Source organism: Chenopodium quinoa, unplaced genomic scaffold, assembly GCF_001683475.1.
Source record: "Chenopodium quinoa cultivar QQ74 unplaced genomic scaffold, ASM168347v1, whole genome shotgun sequence".
Classification (NCBI taxonomy): Eukaryota; Viridiplantae; Streptophyta; class Magnoliopsida; order Caryophyllales; family Amaranthaceae; genus Chenopodium; species Chenopodium quinoa.
The window spans coordinates 2678150-2696142 of NW_018744878.1; the positions used below are offsets into that span (position 1 = coordinate 2678150).

The 17993-nt window shown below is 35.0% G+C and overlaps 1 protein-coding gene across 1 annotated transcript; it reads left to right on the forward strand.

The window, feature by feature from the left end:
- Positions 1-1712: 1712 nt before the first annotated feature.
- LOC110705512 lies at positions 1713-17609 on the forward strand. Its single transcript, XM_021883398.1, has 22 exons — positions 1713-2971; positions 6715-6830; positions 8065-8273; positions 8827-8946; positions 9599-9727; positions 9819-9944; positions 10398-10453; positions 10537-10636; positions 10726-10843; positions 11138-11347; positions 11852-12185; positions 12828-12921; positions 13426-13534; positions 13771-14042; positions 14245-14372; positions 14500-14734; positions 15297-15485; positions 15605-15894; positions 16028-16232; positions 16346-16588; positions 16890-16975; positions 17094-17609. Exons 1-22 carry the CDS (start codon positions 2130-2132, stop codon positions 17239-17241), a joined length of 4359 nt encoding a protein of 1452 aa, XP_021739090.1. The 5' UTR covers positions 1713-2129; the 3' UTR covers positions 17242-17609.
- Positions 17610-17993: the final 384 nt, after the last annotated feature.

Consider the following 17993-nt stretch of genomic DNA (forward strand, 5'->3'; position numbering starts at 1 on the left):
TTTTTTTTCAAGATTTACTTGTATTTTTTTAAAGGGGTTACTTGTATTTTTTTCAGGGGTTACTTGTATGGGTTAATTCAAGGGTTACTTGTATGAGTTACTTATTCAAGGGTTACTTGTACGAGTTACTTATTCATGGGTTACTTATATGAGTTACTTCAAGGTCACTTGTATGAATTACTTATTCAATGGTTACTTGTTGCTTATTCAAGGGTTGCTTGTAAGCCCCATACTGCAAACCAGTAATACCCTACAAGTAACCCTTGAGCAAAACTAGTAACACCCTACGAGTTACCCTTGACCAAAACCAGTAACACCCTACAAGTAACCCCTGGCCAAACTAGTAACACCCTTACCAAACCAATAACACCCTACATGTAACCCCTGACCAAACCAGTAACATCCTACAAATACCCCTGACCAAACTAGTAACACCCTACAATTTTTGACGTAGAATGTTCGATCTAAGATTCTACGAAGAAAACGAGCTTACATTTCTTTGGTTCTCATCGATTTCACTACTTCAAATATTGTTGATGATTTTAAGGATAATTAATCACAATTTTTCACAGCAATTTGACACCTAATTTCTACAATTTCGGACTTTAATTACAGCAATTTGGCAAAGAGGAGAGAGAAAATGGGTGGAGTAGAGATATGGTTGTTGGTGATGTGTGGTTTGGCTTGAAGAAGAAGCTAAGAAAAGAGGAGAGAGAAAATGGGTGGAGTAGAGATATAATTGTTGATGATGTATGGTTTGACTTGGAGAAGAAGATAAGAAAAGAAGAGACAGAAGAGTTTGATATTTTTTTTAAAAAAAAACTAATAAAATTGTGGTAGGCCACACGGTGTGGCTAGCCACATACAAAAATTTGTGATATATATATATATATATATATGCTAAAATTTGTTATATATTTAGATAAAATTTCTAATATCAAAAGATAATATTTTATATTTAATTAATTTAAAATGGGAAATCTCATTCACGAATTTTGCGAATGTGTCATTTAAATTATTTAATTCTAAAAGAAATTAACAATCTCGTATTTAATTGGCTACCACTAAAATTTATTATCCTAGCTGTCGTGCTGAGAAAATTAAATCCTACGTGGCTCTCTAAAAACTTTAGAAAAAACTCCAAAAAAAATCTAATACTTCGTATCACCTGCAAAACTTTATTGAATAATTTGAATGATATTCACTTTTTATTTTTTTTTTCTTTTTTACACTCATTACAATTCATGAAACATATGATGAGTTGAGTTTCATTTAAGGTAATCCATGATATGTAATTTTTTGGTATTACAATTTACTTATACGTGCTTTAAAAATATACTTATACTTCCTCTGTCCCATAATATAGTTCCTGTTCTTCTATTTCTAAAAGTCAAAATGTTGTTTTTGTTTTTAAATAATATATAAAGACCATTATACTCTCACTTTTTTAACTTTATTCAATCTACTTTCTACATTACCCTTGAATTTTGCACATGCTTCCTATTTTACAAAGTCAAAATTTTGTTTTTTTTTTTTTTTTTTTTCTATTTTTTGGATAATATATAAAAACCAATATCATAATTAATCGTAATAAATTTCTTGTTAAGTAGTTGCATTTAAATCACGAGTAAATTTAATTTAATTTCATCGTTAATTTATTTGGGTAATGATTCTTTCTATCTGGCTAAGCTGTTTACAGTTTTTCAAACCAATTCCACTGTATTCTTTTCTTCAAGTGAAAATTAACTGTCTTAAAAAACCACCTTCTTCTCTTTCTCTCTCCTCTTACCACTGTTAACACAGAGAGCAGATTTCACACCATTTCTAGGGTTTTTTCTGGATGCTCTCTCTTCTCTAAACTCAATCTTCAATTTCCCCCAAATTTCTACCCTAATTCATCACTTTTCCATGTTCTTGAATTCGCCAATTTCGCTAATTTTGATGAAGCAGAACAAGTTTTTGATTCGATTCGGTTTGATTTTGTCCTCTCATCTGTTACTGTAATGGCGAATTTCAGTTCCTCGATGATATTATTCTCTCTCTTCTTATTGTTCTTAAACCCTAGATATATGTTAAATAGTAGTGTTATTGAATCAAGTTTAGCTTAATCTGTTGTTGTGTTTACTGTAATGTTGAGTTTCCGTTGTTCAATGATTCCACTTTTACTGCTGTTGTTCTTAAACCCTGGATTTCTCTCTCCAAATGCTTATGCTTCATCGTTCTTGGATGATGGTGGTGGTGGTGTTGATGATGTTGAATTGAGTATGCTGTTTTCTCATCATGATTATTCGCCGCCATCGCCGCCGCCTCCTCCGCCTCATCCACCGACTGTATCGTGTGAGGGAGATCTAGATGGTGTTGGTTCTTTGGATACCACTTGTCAAATTGTATCGGATTTGAATCTTACTGATAGTGTGTATATACAAGGGACGGGCAATTTTTTCATCCTCCCTAATGTAAAACTCAACTGTGTTGAAGCTCCAGGATGTGAGATTGCTATTAATATTACTGGCAATTTTAGTTTAGGCGAAAATTCCACGATTATTGCTGGTACTTTTGATTTAGTTGCTTGGAATGCAACATTTAGTCAAGGGTCAGTGATAAATACCACGGGAATGGCGGGTGATCCCCCGCCCCAGACGAGTGGGTCGCCTGCTTTGTTGGATGGGTCGGGTGGAGGACATGGAGGACGAGGCGCTTGTTGTATGATTGACAATTCGAAGAGTCCTGAGGATTATTGGGGTGGGGATACGTATTCTTGGTCAACGTTGGATAAGCCTTGGAGTTATGGAAGTAAGGGAGGGAGTACGAGTAAAGAGGTTGATTATGGTGGGGGAGGAGGTGGGCGGGTTAGGCTTTGTGTTAAAGAGTATCTTGTGGTGAATGCGGCAGTGTTGGCTGATGGTGGCAATGGGGGAAACAAAGGTGGTGGTGGTTCTGGTGGGAGCATTCACATCATTGCTCACAAGATGTAAATATCTTTAACCCTTCTTTTAATTATTTTGTGATGTTTGTTTTCTAGCAGTTGGTTTTTTTTAACACTCGATAATAGTAGAATTCATTTTCCAATGCAACTCTATTTTTGACAAAACATACCTGTTTGTGTTTAGTTGGTTTTACACAAAACATACCTGCTGGTGATGTGCGTATAGTTGTGGCATATTAGAAAAATTTGAGGTTTCAATCTACGTATAGTTGTGGCATTGGTTGAGGTTTATCTATCACATTTCATTTGTAAGGTTATTATTTTTTCTCATGAAGATGATTAGAGTGGGTAGCTTCCCTATCAAACTATCTATCAAGAAATTATTGGCCGGGTTGTGTCTTTTTAAAGCAATGTTGTTTCCGTTGGCAAGACCTTAGGATATTAATTAGTTGGTCCGTAATAACTAGGTTGTTAGGTATGTAGCCCTAGAAGACATGGGGTTTTTCCCTTTTAGTTTAGGAAGTTCAGGTTGTCCCCCTAAATATATGCGTATGTTCTTTCTTAATCATTTATGCTCCCCTTTTAGAAATGTAATACATTTAAGTGTGTGAGAAGTCATTGCTTAAACTTGTAAGTCATGGCTATTATACGCTTTTGGTATATGCTAAGAGTAGGAGGGGTGGATTTTAGTTGAGGTGAATTGGATATGATAAGGAAGATGGTAAAGGAATTCAAAAAAAAAAAAAAATTTGGAAGAAAAAAGGTCTCCAAAAGCTTGCTTCTTTACTTGGCAGCTGTTAGTGAAAAGCTTCTATTTTAGGATGCTCTTAACTTCTCAAGAGAAGGGAATTTTACATTATGAGCGTTTATTTTGTACCCTGAGGATTCTTCTTCCCTTGTGTTTTATCCCTTTGGAGTTTGGAGTTTATCCTTAGCCTTGTTTGAGGTGAATTTGGTTCAACCTTGTTCTGTTACCGATGCTTGTGTAGCTTAGAAAAGGAGAATGAATAAAGGTTGACTTGCTGTTGTGGAAAATGGTCCTCTTGGCTATTTGGGAGTGTATTTGGAAAGAAAGAAATATTCAATCTTTTGAGGGTGTAACACTGTAACCTGCCCTTTTTGAGGTTTTATAGCTCATTTTTAGACTTTTTTTACTGCTGGAGTCAAGTATTAGGCTCTGATGATATACCTAATATTACCTTAATTTTTAGTTTAATTGCTTCTTGATAGTTTGAGGATGAGCTTTTATTCTTGCCTTCTTTTGTTCATGGGTGATGCTTCTTAGTGTCTTATTAATATTTATGATTATTACTTAACTAGATTGGCCCCACGCCCCCCACGTGTTGCATGCTTAAAATATATATAGTCATTTTTTATTTGGGAATTGTGTAGTCATAAACTGATAAAAGAAATTTTATCTAAGTTTTGAAACTTGGAAGGACAAAAAATAAAAATGATGTTTAAGTAGTTTAGGTGGGATATTTTTCCCTCTCAAAGTAATGGCAATAATGGTTATAGTGCCAATCAATTATGACTTTACCAAGTGACCTGTCTTGTTTGATTCTGCCCCATTAAGCCAATCAAACCAGTTTCCTAGTAACTATGAATTTAGAACTTATTAATCCTATCAGGTCATTTGGGAATTAAGTGTGAGTACTTATTATTACATTTTGGAGTTTTAAACATCTAAGAGCCTTTACTAAATCTAGCTATCCTGTTTGATGATAGTGGCTGAGTTGCTTGAGTGTGTGAGTTTGCACTGTGTATCATAAGTCAAAAAGTTTTTTTTTTTTTTTTTTTTTTTTTTTTTTTTTTTTTTTTTTTTTTTTGAGGTATTAGTGGAATCTACTAGTGAATGGGACAAAAATAGGCAAACATTTAAGGCCTTTATGGCTTTATGATCCATGTGGTTTTGGGTTTGTCCATATTGACTCGGCCAAATGCTCATCAATAATGTTGACATAACCTGCCGATTCTGTTTTTGTTTAAATGTGAAATGAAATTCAGTCATTGAGATAATTGTTTATAGAGTTTAATGTTGCAATGCCGATGGCCAGCTTTAGAGTAATAGGCTTTCAACGTGTCACTTGCACCCTGTTGTTTTGGGGTTGATTCTTGTCTTGCCATTTTTCCGCTGACGGTCTGACCAAGGACTAATAATATTTGATATGTTCTTGATAAATGATGAATTACTTTCGAATGTTCAATAATATGAAACTCTTGATAGTTTTTGTAATCAAAGAAGAGTTTACTTGCCCACATGACACAATTTTGGGTTAGAGTTAAGAAGAAGATTGTAACAGGGCTATCAATTTTAAATACATTTTACAAGGTTATGTAACCCTTATTGCTTTTGATTTTCAACACAACAACTGCGTATTTGTTGATACAAAGTTATGAAAAGGAGGGAAAACGAGACAAGTTCATGCAAATATATTGTTTGAAGTTAGGCTTGAGATAAGAATTCAACAAGAAATATTAAAAAGTCAATTTACAATATTTGTACTTGTCTTTGTAATGTTGAAAGACCTTGATCTTTTAGCGTTGACATAATGCTTCATGAATGGTGTTTTCCTTACGAATGTCCTGTATTCCTGTTCTTGTACTTCTGGTAGATGTCATTGAATTTTAGCTTTTTTAACGATCAATTATACATCATCCTTATAACGTATAAGAGATTAATCTGGTTTTATGCCTTCAAGATCTATAGTGGAAACTATTTATTTTCAAGCATTTAATAGAGTATTATAAGTTATAGAATGTACCTGTGGGTTTTATTGATCTAAATATGTTTATTATTGAGTACAGTGAACTGTTGTGAGAGATTCATATTTCACAAATTCAGGCTGTGGGGTAGGGAGACAATTTTGAGATTGCCAAACCAACTTGTATCTCATATATGTGTGACTTTATCAATGAAAAGTTTTGATTCATCCTCATACTTTTCACATCAGCTCATTATTTTCTAATAGTGCATAAAGAGTAAAGACAATCTAAGGGCATTTCTGTGGTGTATGCTATTTTTTCAAGATTTGACATTGGTGGATGTGATATCAAAGTGCCAATGACAAGATTATCAATCAGATTCCAAACTTTCAAAGGTTTCTAAATTGAGTTAATATGGAGTCCTTGGAGTGGATGATTGGGAAAGTTAGGGATGTGTTGGATATGTTTCTGAAGATTGGGATGTATGCTGTGTTTAATGGTAGATTGTTTCAAATATTTGGGGCAAATTGCTCAAGGTGATGTGAGATGAAGATATTGTGTATTGCATCAATTTGGATGGCTAATATGGACAAGCACCTAAACATACCGCATAAAGTCAACCAATAATGAAGATGAAGTTCTTCTTTGGGAAAGTTAGTTTTTGGGAAACTATTTATGATTTTGAGTGGTTTAAAAGTTTGACCTAGTCAGAACCTCTAATATTGGTGTGTTGTAATTAGTAGGATCTTGTTAAATTCTTCTCAATGTGAACTTTCCATGTATGTAATTATAAATTTTTTTCTTAATATACAACTAAGGATACACAGTAATAATTAACAGATATCTATGAATTAGTCATTTGTTTCAGAAACAAAATGAAGAGAACAAGCTTTTAGAAGTTGGAAGTATAAATGTATTATGAAAGGCACACCTTTTTTCTCCCTTTATTTGGTTACCCTTCTTTTCTCTTCATTATAGTGGTTAGGAGTTGTATGATTGTTTACTATGTGCATTCTGTCTCAAGTTAATTGACTGTTGTGTTGATTTCAAATGTATGGTTTTTGGTGCTTAAACATATGCAGGTCCGGTGATGGTAAAGTGAGTGCATGTGGGGGCAATGGTTTTGGTGGTGGAGGTGGTGGGAGGATTTCCATTGATGTTTTTAGCTGGCGTGATGAGCCAAATACTTATACTCATGGTGAGAATCTGATATTTACTTATCTTTGTTTGATCCATTCTCACTTTATTGAAATTCTTGTATATCTTTGTTTGATTGATTCTTATTTCTCGTTTCATAATCTTTTTTTTTTTATGTTGATTTGATTGCTTCTATTTGCCTGCTGCACTTTTTGTTTTGTATGGCTCTCAGAAAAATTTATCAGCTTGCATAAGCTTTCTTTGGCTTACAATCTATTTTTGGGCTGCTATTTTGGGATTTTGTGAGATGAGCAGCTTTTCTTGGTTATAGATGGCTGGATCTTCCATATAATAGAAGTACAATGCACATGAGAATCTAGATAGGTCACACTTTTTTTACGAGGTGTATCTCATAACTATTGTGGTACCACTGTACCATATCTTGAAACGCTTTGATGTGCTTTGAGTCCTTCGACTCATCTGAAACAAGATAAAAATATTTTGAAGTATTGTTCTAATGAAAAATTTTACTTCATTATACTCTCAAACTCATTATACCTAACTAAAAAAATCGTACTTTTAGTTTGAATGGATATTTTTTCCCTAAAATTTTAACATTTTTTGTGTCTTATTCCCTCCATTTCTTATTTTTTTAGTTTTTAAGAATTTTTTTTTCTAAATTTTAAACTTTCTCGTGTCTTATTCCCCCTTCATTGCTTATTTTTTTCTACCTGCTTTTTGCACATTTTCATGTGAGCATCAATATCTTAAAATACGTACTTTAAAAAGTATATGAATCTAACAAGCTCCCAACTTTGATTTTTAAAAGTTTGTTTCTCGTCAAATGAAATATTTTAAGTAGGAACAATGTTTAGAAAGGGAGTACCTTGTGGATATTGTGGTTTTCTTATGTCATTTTTATATGTTACTCTGACTTGAGACTTGGCTTCTCATGTCATACCTAAAACGTCAGATCTTACTGTGATGGTGTAACTGAATAACTAATGGCTACATCTCAGATAATTATGTCTTCTGTCTATTATGTGACTTGGTTCTTGAAGCTCCACTGATTTAATGCCATACTTTTGATTACTTCATCAAAATTATGTATGTAAACATATAGGATTAATTTTGTGGGAGAGACTTAAATTTTACAATCCATGTTTTCTGTTCTGTTGAGATAGTACTGTGAAGGTTATAATTATTTTTCGTGAAATGATGACTGTCATTTATTTTGTTTAGAGTTGTACAAGTGTTAATTGCTAACTTGACACTTACATCATCACTGCATGCAGGAGGAATTAGTTATGGATGCTCAGATAATGCAGGTGCTGCTGGAACTCTTTATGATGCCGTTCCCCGCAGCCTTATTATTAGTAACCACAATCGTTCTACTGACACAAACACCTTGCTGATGGATTTTCCTAACCAGCCTCTTTGGACCAATGTTTATGTACGCAACCATGCGAAGGCATCTGTTCCGTTGCTTTGGAGTCGTGTGCAGGTCAGTTTATTTCATTCTTTATTCATTTACTGTTGTCAATACCATGTTTTATGAAATAGCAATATACTTCCTCCGTTCCGTTTTACTCCCAACAATTTGACATTTGCCACTAATCACATATTTCTGTTTGACCATCTTTAGTGATTAATATGTAAGGCAAAAGTATAGACAAGTGGGATCTTGTCAGATTTGTCCTATGTTATGTTTTCATAGTATCAACTTTTTTTAAAAAATAGATTTTTACTTTATCATAAAAAAGGTTATTAATGGTTGAAAGTTATGCATCGGCAAATGTGTAAGACTAATTGTTTCAAGTAAAATGGAACAAAGGAAGTTTGTAATAAAAACAATGAAGTGTCTTCGCTTCGCTTTCATTCCTCTAATTTGCGGTTTTGGGGTACTGGATCAGTCTATGCCTACACATCTAATCTATCATAACAGAGAGTTCTAGTCTCATTTTGTGCCCTCACCCTTGGATACATGTTATAGCGTATTACTTTCAGATTTCAGCTTCTAGTATTACGTAAATTTAATTTCGTTTCATAATTAATAGGTTCAAGGCCAAATTAAACTGGAGGCTGGTGGTGAATTGAGCTTTGGGCTGGCAAAGTACGCTTCGTCAGAGTTTGAATTGTTGGCTGAAGAATTATTGATGAGTGATTCAGTGATCAAGGTTTCTGCTATTTCAGACTTTACTTTCTGGATTCATTTTAGGAGTTTATTTATTTATTTTTATTGTAATGTCAAATAGTTTATGGTAGCAATTTAACATTTCCAAGAATATCAGTTCTCTGTCTAATTTGAATGTTTTTTGAGTGGAAAGCATAAAAGCATCACAATACTTTTTAATATAAGTCCAAAAAGTAAGTCGTTATTTTATTTATTAACTTGTTTTACAAAATGGGTATTTTGATATAGGAAGATTAAAGGTGCTATCCATTGTGGTTTTTTGATTGTTGAGAGGTCTTGCATTTTGGTTTGAAAATTGGCTATCTTTTTTAGCTAGAGCCTGGATGGCCAGACTTCTTATGTCGCCATTTTTTTTTTTTTTTCACAATTTTGTATATTTATTATGGGGTTGGGTGCTTTGATTCTTCTTTGCAAACATATTAGCTTCTTATCTTATTTAATATGTCTTTTGTTTTTTTTCCTTCGGCAAACCCTTATCAGATTTGCTTGGGCCTTTTTAATTTCCTTTAAATTTGATCCATAAAGATATGATCTTTCTATTCCCAGTGTAGAGATTTATTAGTGGTTGATAGCATAGCATTTTGTTCTTCTGATTGTTTTGAGTTACTTTCTGTAATTAACTGTGTTTTGCACAGGTGTATGGAGCTCTTCGTATGTCTGTGAAAATGTTTTTGATGTGGAATTCTCAATTGCTAGTAGATGGTGGTTCAGATATTGCAGTTGCGACATCCTTGCTTGAGGCCAGTAATTTGTTGGTTTTAAGGGTACATCCTTCTGTCTTTTTTTTTTTTTTTTTTTTTTTTTGGGTTCATGATAATTTGTCCATGTATTGAAATCTACTCATTTATATGCCAGGAATCATCTTCCATACACTCTAATGCTAATTTGGGAGTTCATGGGCAAGGTTTGCTAAATTTGACAGGTCCTGGTGATGCGATTGAGGCACAGCGTTTGGTGTTGTCATTATTTTATGGTATCCATGTAAGTTTATGTTTAAACTTTGCAAGTTATCCATTAAATGCATTGCTGAAATAATGCAAGTACATTTTAGTGGGACGATCAGATATGGGGTCAAGGCTCAAATTTTTAGATGTATGTTAGATCTACCCTCGACCATAGCAGATCTGCGATATATTAAAATCCTATTCTTTGCTTTTGTGATGGTTTTAAATCTCGTACACGGTCTGAACTGTGGGCAATGTGGGTGGCTTGTGGCCTAATATTTTGGTTGCGGTAAGCTTAAAATTCCTAACAATGAGGTTGTGATGTGCCTGAGATTTAATTCCATGGTTTGGATTATTTTATTGTCAGTTAGTAGTCATGTTTTTACAGAATATTCATGGTTCATTATTGTATTATACGCAAGTATTGGATTAGGTTGAAGCATCAAATTATTTTGCTGTGCAACCATTTCATTTTTATATACTTTTGCAGATTGGGCCAGGATCTGTCTTGCGTGGCCCACTGGAGAGTGAAAAGAAAGATGACATGTGAGTTTTGTTGAACTCTTGACAGTTCAACCTTTTTACCACATCATTTGGTGTCAAAGTGGTTCATTCATTTTGTCTTGCAGGACACCTAGGCTGTACTGTGATGACAATGACTGTCCTTTAGAATTGCTGCATCCTCCTGAAGATTGTAATGTCAATTCTTCCCTGTCATTCACTCTGCAGGTTTGTATTTTTAAATGAATGCTATTAACAAGATCCAAATATGATCGAATATTTAAATCTAATTCACGTGGAGGAGTTGTTGTTGACAGGTATGTAGAGTTGAAGATGTGATTGTTGAAGGCTCTATAGAAGGGTCAGTTATTCATTTTCATAGAGCCAGGACTGTAGATGTGGGACCATCTGGAACAATAACTGCATCTGGCTTGGGTATGCATCTTTTAAATTCTTATAGTCGAGGTGTATATCTGTTTATGTGGCTGGGTCTCGTTTATAGGTCTGAGATTCAGAAGAGATCCCTAAGCTATAACCTTAGGCAGTATCTGTCGTTAGTAATTTGCGGTGGTTGCTCTGACATGGACATCAATCCCTTCCCTAAATTCCTATTGCTTTCCTTTTTAACTTTATTTATTTTATTTTTGTATGTTTGGTTGGACTGCAATGGGAGGATCTACTAAGTACCCTGTCCTTTGTTTTGAAAAAGCATGTTATATAATTGTGCAGGTTGCACTGGTGGAATTGGCAGAGGAAAGGTTCTCAGTAATGGCCTCAGTGGTGGTGGTGGTCACGGTGGTAATGGCGGGGCTGGATGTCATGGTGCTACTTGTGTTGAGGGTGGGGTATCATATGGAAATAAATATTTACCTTGCGAACTTGGTAGTGGAAGTGGAAATGATAGCGTAGCTGGTTCCACTGCTGGTGGTGGAATTGTTGGTAAGTACCATGAGCTTAGATGGTATCGTCACCGTATTTTATTGGCTTCTCTTTAGTGTCTAATTGTCTATCAAAGCCTTATAACTTTGCTTTTCTAATGTATATTGGCAGTCCAATTTTTCTGATGTTATTTGATACTTTGTATTAGTCAACATGATTGTTGTTTTTCCACATATTTTTTACAGAAGTGTGTATGGTATGTAGTTTGTAGTCCATGCCATGTGTATATTGTTGACTATTCTCTTATTGCTAGATCTAAATGTCAAACTTTATGAAAATAGTTCTATATGTTAATCTGTTGGCCGTAGGTTGACATGGATTCCTAAGTCCAATCTTAATGAGCATTTATCTTGGAGAAGGGAATTATGCATATTTTTGGTTAGCTATTGTAGAATTAATTAATGCATTGAAGATGCTGAATTTGTGATTGTGAGCTTTTCGAACTCCTAGTTAATGCGAATTAAAACTAATTGTATACTTTTTCACTTTGTTTTTGTGTTGTAGTCATGGGTTCAATGGAGCATCCATTGTCCAGCCTTTCTGTTGAGGGCTCACTGAGAGCTGATGGAGGAAGCTATCAAGATGGAATTAGGAAAGCTTATTCTATTTTTGACAGCTTTAGTGAAGGTCTTGGGGGTGGATCAGGTGGTACTGTGCTATTATTTTTGAAGACCTTGACTATTGGTGATATTGCCACCCTATCTAGTGTTGGTGGGAATGGTGGTCCACTGGGTGGTGGTGGTGGTGCTGGAGGCAGGGTGCATTTTCATTGGTCTGATATCCCTACCGGTGAATTTTATCAGCCCATTGCCAGCGTTAGGGGAAAAATTGTCACTGGGTTTGTATTGGCTTCCTTATTTGTTTATATCTTTTGCATGCAATTGTAATTTTTATTGCCGTTATTGCTTTGGATTTGTATGCTCTGTTTTGTTACTGTATTGGGCTGTCTTGTGAATGATATGAAATTAATCTGGCATTTGTTCTGTTATATACTCAAGTCAATAGTTCATGCCCTTGTTATTTTTTTGGTTACCTTGTCATACTGTCATTTTCGTATGCATTTTTTCTTATCTGGTTTCATATTTAGTACATACTCGTATATAGTTTGAGATGATATTTAGCTATTCAGGAGTATGTGGAGCTTTGTTCTTTTCATATATGGATGTGGCACATGTTTGCATTAGACATTTTTTTGTTGTACAAACTCTTGGTAGAAAATTTTGAAACGTCTTCCCCCTCCTCTTTTGAGTAATTTGACACCAATGAAACAAAATAATTGATGGTTTAAAGCTTGCAGTTAATTATACTTTGATGTCTTTGTAAATGATGATCCTTCTTTGATATCTTTCTCTGGAGCCTAGCATCTCTTTTGTTGTTACGTGTTCTTTGGAAATTGTATGAGAGTTTTGTTCTTTCTGTTACTTTTTTTTTACTGTTTCCAATTTTCCATTGACGCTTGGATGTGTTTGCTTTATTATAGGGGAGGATCTGGTGGTGATGAAGGTGGTGCTGGAGAAAATGGAACAATGACAGGAAAGGCTTGCCCAAAAGGTCTCTATGGCACCTTTTGCAAGGTAAATTTGGAAGTGAAGTTCTTGCAGAATTTTCTTTGTAATTTTTATTTAATTACTGGAGTTTTGTGGTCTCTTTGGTCATTGTATAGTTGAAAACTACTTTGTTAGCTGCATGTCTTTTAATGTTGTAGATGATATTATGCATGTGGCCTGATAGACGTTTATTTATTTCCCCTTTAGCCATGTATGTTATGGGAAGCAATTGACAACATCTTGTTGCTTTTACTCAGTTACATATTAATCATATGGGAAAAAAAAATTATGCCTGATAACAAATTTGTTTTCTGGACAGAATTAATGGTTGCGTAAAAGAATGTTTTGTTAATTTTTTGTTTTCCATAATTTTTTTAGCGCTCCCTGGCCAGGCATATCTCTAAATCTGCCTTTGTATAAGTGTGCTATTTACACACTAAAATTCATCTTCATTGGCTTGGAGTAGGTTGGCTGTGCACATAATATAAAATTTCTGAGTCCATTTTCCTAGATTAATGCTTTACTGTACAGGAATGCCCCCCTGGCACTTACAAAGATGTCATCGGATCGGAAGAACATCTCTGCCATCATTGTCCTTCGCTGGAGTTTTCTCATCGTGCTGTTTACGTTAGTGTCAGAGGTACTTCTAAATCTTGATTAAATGTCAGCAAGAGTTTTACAGTTGCTGAGCTGAATTAGTAAAAGGTTATGGCAGTTTTTATGCTGCTGTGATTTCTTGTAATTATTTGTTCAGATCTGGAAATTTCATGTTTGAATTAATTTCTCCTGTGCTTCTTAATCACTACAAGCTATAATATGGAGGATGTAATGTTTAAATATTGGCTGCTTCATTAATAAGCTGATCCTTTCTGATAGGTGGCGCAACTGAAGCTACATGCCCTTACAAATGTATTTCAGACAGATATCATATGCCACATTGCTATACAGCCCTTGAGGAGCTGATTTATACATTTGGAGGACCCTGGATGTTTGGTCTTATTCTACTGGGCCTCCTTATCTTGTTGGCTCTTGTGCTCAGTGTTGCACGTATGAGGTTTGTTGGGGTCGATGAATTACCTGGTCCTGCTCCAACACAGCACGGTTCTCAGATAGACCACTCTTTCCCTTTCTTGGAGTCACTTAATGAGGTGTATAATCCTGTCTTCTGATTTTTTATTTGTCTAGAAAGAGAGGGGGGGGGGGGTTCTCTAATTAAGTGGACATGACCTGGTTTAATCTGTGAACTATGGAAGTGATCTTCAATTATCTCTGTTTTTTCATTTATATTCTTTTTAAATTTACATTTGCAGTGTTGATACTATTGTCTTACTTTGCTGTTTCTTGTCGCAGGTTTTGGAAACAAACAGAGCCGAGGAGTCTCAGAGTCATGTTCACAGGATGTATTTTATGGGACCAAACACTTTTGCTGAACCTTGGCACCTCCCTCACTCCCCACCGGAACAATTAAAAGAGATTGTGTTAGTACTTTCTTTTTTTCAGCCATTATACATTTGATCTTTGGATGCACCTGAGGTGGCTTCTAAATGCTCTCCGATGCTTGAAATCTATTACAAACATTAAGGGTATCTTGTGTCATATTTTCAGGTATGAGGGTGCCTTTAATAGATTTGTAGATGAGGTTAATCTTCTTGCAACATATCAGTGGTGGGAGGGATCAGTATATAGTATACTTGGTGTTTTAGCATATCCATTGGCTTGGTCTTGGTTACAGTGGCGCCGTAGGATTAAACTGCAGCGACTTCGAGAATTTGTTCGATCAGAATATGATCATGCTTGCTTAAGATCTTGTCGTTCTCGTGCTCTTTATGAAGGGATAAAGGTTAAGCTCTGCCTGCTTACTTTCTTCTGTTATTTTATATCTGAATGTTTTTGTGTTTTGGAATAGGATTGTCTGTTTTTCTTTTGTTCACCAACCTTTACTACGTAATTTCTGTAACAAAACTTGCTTTTTCTTGGATCATTTTGTACTGGTTACTGATTTTTTTGATCTTTTTTGTAAGATGTCTTTCTCAATTGAGATATTGATTTGTCCGAAAGGCGTAGTTTTTCAGACTTCCTGCGTCTAAAGGGTACTGGGGTAGCTGATAGGTTTGTGATAATATGGCTGATTAGATTGTTTGATTATACTCCCAGCGTTTTTATTTATTTACATAATTTGATTTTTAAGTGTATCGGTTTGACTGGCACTTAGTTTTAAGGTTGGTGAGTTGAATGGAGTAAAATATTGTAAAACAAAGATAGTGGTGGTAATGTAAAAAAGTAGGAGTTGGGGGGACCATGTGAGGAGAAATGAAATATGAGAGATGATGTTCAAAAAAGGAGTGTCTTCAGAACAGGTTTTTGTTAAAGCTTATTTTTGAACCCACATTTGAATTTAACAGGTTGCTGCTACTCCTGATTTGATGCTCGCATATGTGGATTTTTTCCTTGGTGGTGATGAGAAAAGGAGTGATCTCCCTCCTCATCTACTTCAAAGGTTTCCCTTGGCTATACTTTTTGGCGGTGATGGAAGTTATATGGCACCCTTTACTCTTCACAGTGACAATATTCTAACTAGCCTAATGAGTCAGGTATGCCGTTGTAAACTCATGTCTGAGTAGGAATTAAATATTTATAATATGTGTTGATGCTATGTTTTCCTTAATGCTGATCGTGTATGTGTGCTCTTTGGGGGTATGATTCCCTTCAGTCTGTCCCTCCAACCACTTGGTATCGTCTGGTGGCCGGTCTTAATGCGCATCTACGCTTGGTCCGGCGTGGATGCCTAAGGAAATCATTTCGACCTGTTCTTAGGTGGCTTGAAAGTCATGCTAACCCCAAGCTGAAGAATTATGCTCTACGTATTGACCTTGCTTGGTTTCAAGCCACAGCTTGTGGATATTGTCAGTATGGTCTTTTGGTTTGTACTCTTGATGAGAACCTTGAGTGTCTATCCCCTGAGTATCATGATGGGAATATGCAAACTGAGCTACCTTCTAGGTATGTTGTTTTAATCATTCTTGTTTATTTATACTTATATTGTTGTATATGTATATGTGCATACTCAGCCTCTGCGTCTAGTATTTTTTAGTTCTGGTGACTGTCTTGATGAATGCTTCTGATCACATAACAGCATCCGGGTAGGAAATTCATCTGGCTATCACTGGGAAGATTCCCTCTTAGACAATGTTAGCAAAACAGATGAATATTTGATGCGACAGAAGAGGTCATATGGAGCTATTTTGGACATTGAAAATATACGAGATCTGGAGGAAAAGAGAGATATCTTCTTCCCCTTCTCTCTCATTCTTCACAATACTAAGCCTGTAGGGCACCAGGTAATGGATTCTGCTAATTAATTTTGAATTGAGTTCTGCTGAAAAAAATAGTTTACAAGGGCCTTCATGGATATTAACTTACCATCACTATTATATGTATTGTCCTCTTGCAGGATCTTGTTGGTTTGTTTATCTCTATATTGCTTCTGGGGGATTTCAGTCTAGTGCTGCTTACTTTACTCCAGCTATATTCTGTATCACTGGTGGATGTGTTCCTTGTATTATGTTTTTTACCACTGGGTATTCTTCTTCCATTTCCTGCTGGAATTAATGCTTTGTTTAGTCATGGTCCTCGGCGTTCAGCTGGTCTTGCACGTCTGTATGCTCTGTGGAACATCACCTCTTTGGTCAATGTTGTAAGTACAAATTGTCCATCTCTTTTGTTTAATTTACAAATATGGTTTAATTCTTCTTAAAGACCTTGATCTAGTACTTTAAAAGAATTTGATGCTTTAAAGAAGTGAAGTATTTTCTTATTTAGTTCATCCTTTATCGATTTCTCTAGTAAAATCTTCAATACCAACTCTACATATCTGGCTCAACTTGCCAATCAGCTTACTTATGAAGGGTTTACTTGGCAATTTGGATCCTCTTCAGCTCATCCCTTGGCCCTGCTGAATGCTCACGGTCTTTTTTATTTATTTTTATTTTGAACAGGTGGTTGCATTTATTTGTGGTTATATCCACTACAAGTCTCAAGCATCACGAAGCAAAATGATTCCCTATTTGCAGCCATGGGGCTTGTAAGTTAACTTTTTTACTAGATGTTTTCTTTATTCGCTAATTACAGGTAAACATAGGCTATCGGCTATCGTCGGCCTGCCTCATAACGATTTCCTTTGTTGCTGGGTGTATTTGCAGGGATGAAGGTGAATGGTGGATTTTTCCAGTGGGACTGCTTTTGTGTAAATGTCTTCAGTCTCGACTGATAAATTGGCATGTTGCAAATTTGGAGATACAAGATCGCTCGTTGTATAGTTCCGACTTTGACGTATTTTGGCAGTCATAAGTCATAACATCATTTACTTTGTCTCTTGCCCAAGTATTAGGTTTTTTGTATGTTGCTCTTGGGTGTAGATGAGAAACACAAAAGAACTGAAAGGAAAAAGAAAACAACAGGAGTAAAAGAAATTATTAGGCCTAGGATAAATGTCATTCTTTTTGTGTAGCTGATCCATTATGTAATCTTCTGTATCCCATGTACATAATAGGTACATATGTGCTTCGCTTTTTGACCATTTATGATTCTTCATGACATTTTGACAAATGTTACCATACTTATTTAACAGAACAATTGTGTTAACGCACACTTCTACACTTTGCCCAAACTAACTCAGAATGGAGCATTCGATTTAACCATTGAATAGGTTTCGGAAATTCTTGAAGTGTTGCAATGGTAGATGGAAATGTTTAATTCATGTGAATATGAACTTGTAGTTATAGGGATTTAGGAAGGAATGATAATTGCTATTTTCTCCTTTCAAAAATATAGTAATGTTAAATCTTGTTAAATTTATCTATGAAGCATACTTAATACTACCTTCGTTTCATATTATTTGCAATGATTAGACATTTTTCTCTCTATTTTATGTTAAATCGTTGTAAATAATATGAAACAGAGGCAGTATTAACATTTTTTTTTATAATTTTACTAAAATACAACTTGAGAAATTTAAGTTATAAAATATGCATTGACATTTGACAGTCGCAAAATCCTCAACGTTGTGACTAAAAAATAACAGTAGTAGTATTCTACTTACT